Genomic DNA, 4,247 nt, shown 5'->3' on the forward strand with positions numbered 1-4,247 from the left:
TTCATAGAAACGGTATTTATTATTATTGTTGCTCATTGAGTTTTTGTTCATTCTCTACAACAGGTATAGTGAAACTTGTTTTTACATATAAATTAATTGTACTTTTCTCTGGCTGTTTTCTACCTATTAATTAGACAAAATTGATAAAACGTTCTTACACCAAGACACCGCAGCTAAAATGTTACTAATGTAACCGAGGTTGAATACCTTGCCACGAGATACAGATGCAACATTGTTTCATATTTTGAAAATTATTGCGATTTTAGAAAGAAAGGACCCCGAACACATTCATTTTTGGTTTCAGCTAAAATTTTTTGAAAACAATGGATTATGGTAGTTTTGATCGTGCTAATCAAAAGTTCTCATGGAATCAGCTCTCAAAAACCCTCCCCTTCCAAACTACGGCCATTCAAAGGTTATGTCTACATGAGATATTGATTTTTGGTTCCTTGCTACAATTTTTTGAAAACTATAGATTAAGGTAGTTTTGATCATGCTGATAAAATGGTTTTATGACAACTTTCAAAAACCCCTTCCCTTCAGAGCTACGGCCGTTTAAAAGTTATGAGGGTTCAGTTCATAAGAACTGTTGATCAGCATGATCGAAACTACCTTAATATATTGTTTCAAACAATTTCAATCGAAACCAAATATCAATTTCTCGTGTAAGCATAACCTTTAAAGCGATGGCTTTTGAGGGTTGAGTCCATGAGAACTTTTGATCAGTATGATCAAAACTACCTTAATTTATAGTTTTCAAAAAATTTTAACCGAAACCAAAAGTTAATGTATATATAGCCTTTTCCTATACCATTAATCATGACCCACTTTAAATAGCGTAAAGCATTGGGTAACCAGTACTACAACCGCGTCGTAACATTTTGCTGCGATATTTTCCCATTGTTCTTTCTGCATTTTTCCTAATTTCAAAGATGAAAATTTTTATATTGTTATGGTTTTTGTGTTAACTTGGGTTTAACTTAATAAAGGTAATGATTTTTTGCATTTGGAAAAGTAGTATGGCAAAAAATAGATATTTTGCAAGAGTCTAAAGTTGTTTTACTGTGGTTTCACTGTAAAGGAATAACATCTACAATAAGTAAACAGCCAACGAAGAGCCGACTAGAATGTTTTCCAGCCACGTAATTCACTTGCCTGAATGACAATTTGAGGTTTAAATATATATGTATACATTACGTTTATATAAAAATTTGTTAATGGAATCCATCTAGAAACTAATTAAATTGATATCACAATGGTCACCAAACAGTTATATTTATTATTAGCAACATGTATCATAATACAAGTACAAGGTATTATGTTTTATTTGGAACCGAATGCACAAAAATGTTTGAAAGAAGAATTGCATGCACATATTTTGGTATCTGGTGAATATGACGTTACAGAAGTTGCCGGTCAAAAAATAGATTACGTAGTAAGTATTGTAATTGAATTCATAAACATATTTTTCAAAGAAATATACTAACTCAATAATTTAAAATTGTATATTTTAGGTGCGAGATTCTAAAGGGCATATATTATCTCAAAAAGAAGACATTTCTAAAGGGAAATTTACTTTCTCTACGGAGAACTTTGAGAAGTTTGAAATATGTTTTATTTCTCGTGTACCGCCACGTAAGTACTCGTACTTTTTTTATATACTTATTGTTTTTATTCACTATAAGTTTCCCTAATCAACAGCATTATTTTCCTTTTGTTAATTTTAGATCAAAGAGGAATACGACAAGAAATATCTTTAGTGACGAAACATGGTGCTGAAGCTAAAAGCTATGAAGGGGTAATTATTTGTACTATATACGTTAATAATACGTTAAAAGACACATTTCTAATTAAACGTCGCTATTTTGATTAAAATACAAACATTCACACACTTATTAAACTTGAGACGAGGAATATATGTTATCCATGCCACGGGACACCACCTTAAATGTTACTGCATACATTTACGCAGAAAAAGGCGACACTCGACATGTCGCGTAAACACCTTATGAGAATATCATTTAATGAAAGTCAAAGTCTTCCTATTTATCAAGAATATAATTTTATGATTTCAAGTTAATAATGTTCTATTGAGATTGAAATTAATCGAATGTAATTTGTCTTTAAAATTTCAAGCTTAAGTATCTCATCTTATTTTTAATTTACTAAAAACTTTAATGATAGACTTTTAACCTGAACGTAAATTCGTTTTTTTTAATTATAAATTATACATTGAACTGTCAAAATTTGACAGTTCACGTACTTATACGTCATCACAGAGAGCGCCAAAAAACTTCGTTTAAATATCTCAAAATTATGATGTATTTTAAATATTTTTTACATTTATACACCATTTTTACACAGTATTTATATTTTTTACTTTGTTATAACGGTGTAAACAATGAATTTAAAATATAAAAAAATACATGAATATTCCCTATTATAAGGTTCTATATTAGTTGAAAGCAGTCCAAACAGGCTCAGCTTTTTAACTGTAAAAAACTCTAATTTAAAAAAAAATCACCTATATTTTGCTTGTTTCAAAAATACAGTTTAATTGGAGAATAAATAAGATTAAATTAAAATTTGAAAAAATTGTGTAATTTTTTTATTGATGGTAGATAAGAAACAAAATTTTCTTTTTATAATTATTATAACAAGACAGTAAAAACATGTTAGATATTAAAAACACCATATTATGCAGAAAAAATATATAATGAAACAAAATTTAAGATTTATTTGTTTCTGTATCTATCTTTCTCGTTGCATTCTGTATTAAAAGAAAGGGGGAACTCGTAGATTATGATACAGTTGGCGTTATTACCATAATTGGTCAGCGTTCGTTTTTTACGTCCTTCTACAATTGTGTTCTTCTTCTCACCACACAACTTTCAGATTATACATAGACATTTTCTCTATTTGATTACTACTCAATCGTCAAAATGATGAAATTTTGTAACTTAGACTTAGATAATATACAAAGCTATGCCAATTTCATAAAAATACATTATAATTATATTGATTTCAAAAATTCCCAATTTTTTCTATTATAAATTAATTTTTATTCTTTTTATATATTTATATAGCTTGGAGAAGCCGCCAATTTAAAACCAATGGAAGTTGAACTAAAAAAATTAGAAGATTTATCTGATGATATCGTACAAGATTTTGCGTTGATGCGTAAACGTGAAGAAGAAATGCGTGATACAAATGGTAATTGTTTTTATTTGATAAAAAAAGCTAGTTAATTTAATAAGTCTATATCACTTCGAAAGAGGAGCAAGAAAAGGCCTTTGCTCGTTTATTAACATATTCTTTTAAATAGTTAACAACCTTCTGTCGTAAGCTCCTAAACAGCTTCTTGCAAATAAAGTGGGATCTAACAAATCTTACATTTCTTGAGCAATAGTGCCTCCTCCTAGAAAGTCTTGCGGGAATCTATAGTTAGATTATTGACCATTAAATTATGTAGGCATGCGAATATTGAATTTATGTTATCAACAAGGAAAATGTTGTATAAAACAAAAATTTCAAAAGTATTGAAAGTGAAAAAATAAAATTGAATCTTTTAATACAGTATTAAAGTTTCACATCATTCGTGGAATTAAATAATTTACCAAAAAAGAGAGGAAAATCTGTTTTAAGATTATCATTGTTTCTAGATGGCATAAAAATTTCTTGATAATTGTAGCTTATAAAATCTCAAGTATCCATTTTAGTCCTCGAAAATTGCCCCGAAATGTTTATTTAAGCATAAGTCTGACTATATACACAAATTTTGTAGACGCAATCTTAATAACATATTTATTTGTTAGTTATCGTGTGTCTTATCCATGAATTCAAATTAGTCTCATAACTAATTCATTTTCTTTTTCTTTTAATTTCAGAATCAACAAATAATCGTGTATTATACTTCAGTATATTCAGTATGTGCTGTTTATTGGGTCTTGCTACATGGCAAGTTCTATATTTAAGACGTTTCTTCAAAGCAAAGAAATTAATTGAATAAAAAAAATTATTAATTACAAATTGGTTCCCTTTGTGATTCATTTTATTTATATTTATTTGTTTTACAAATAATAAACTTCGTACGTTTTTTTGTTAATTTTCTTATTTTTCTTCACATGAACATGTTCTTTAGTACCAGGATATAAATAAAATAGACTTAATTTTGTAATTTTTATTAAAAAAAAAGAGAATAATATATAATTCGTCATTTTTTACATTTCTATGTTGTAAAATTATTC

General features: G+C 27.9%; 1 protein-coding gene across 1 annotated transcript; it reads left to right on the forward strand.

Moving 5' to 3' along the window:
- The first annotated feature begins 1,139 nt into the window (after positions 1 to 1,139).
- Positions 1,140 to 4,046, forward strand: LOC123293437 (transmembrane emp24 domain-containing protein bai). The gene is made up of 5 exons (XM_044874261.1): positions 1,140 to 1,435; positions 1,515 to 1,635; positions 1,728 to 1,798; positions 3,087 to 3,213; positions 3,888 to 4,046. Exons 1-5 carry the CDS (start codon positions 1,256 to 1,258, stop codon positions 4,007 to 4,009), a joined length of 621 nt encoding a protein of 206 aa, XP_044730196.1. The 5' UTR covers positions 1,140 to 1,255; the 3' UTR covers positions 4,010 to 4,046.
- Positions 4,047 to 4,247: the final 201 nt, after the last annotated feature.

The sequence above is a fragment of the Chrysoperla carnea genome, chromosome 2 (assembly GCF_905475395.1).
Source record: "Chrysoperla carnea chromosome 2, inChrCarn1.1, whole genome shotgun sequence".
NCBI classification, from domain to species: Eukaryota; Metazoa; Arthropoda; class Insecta; order Neuroptera; family Chrysopidae; genus Chrysoperla; species Chrysoperla carnea.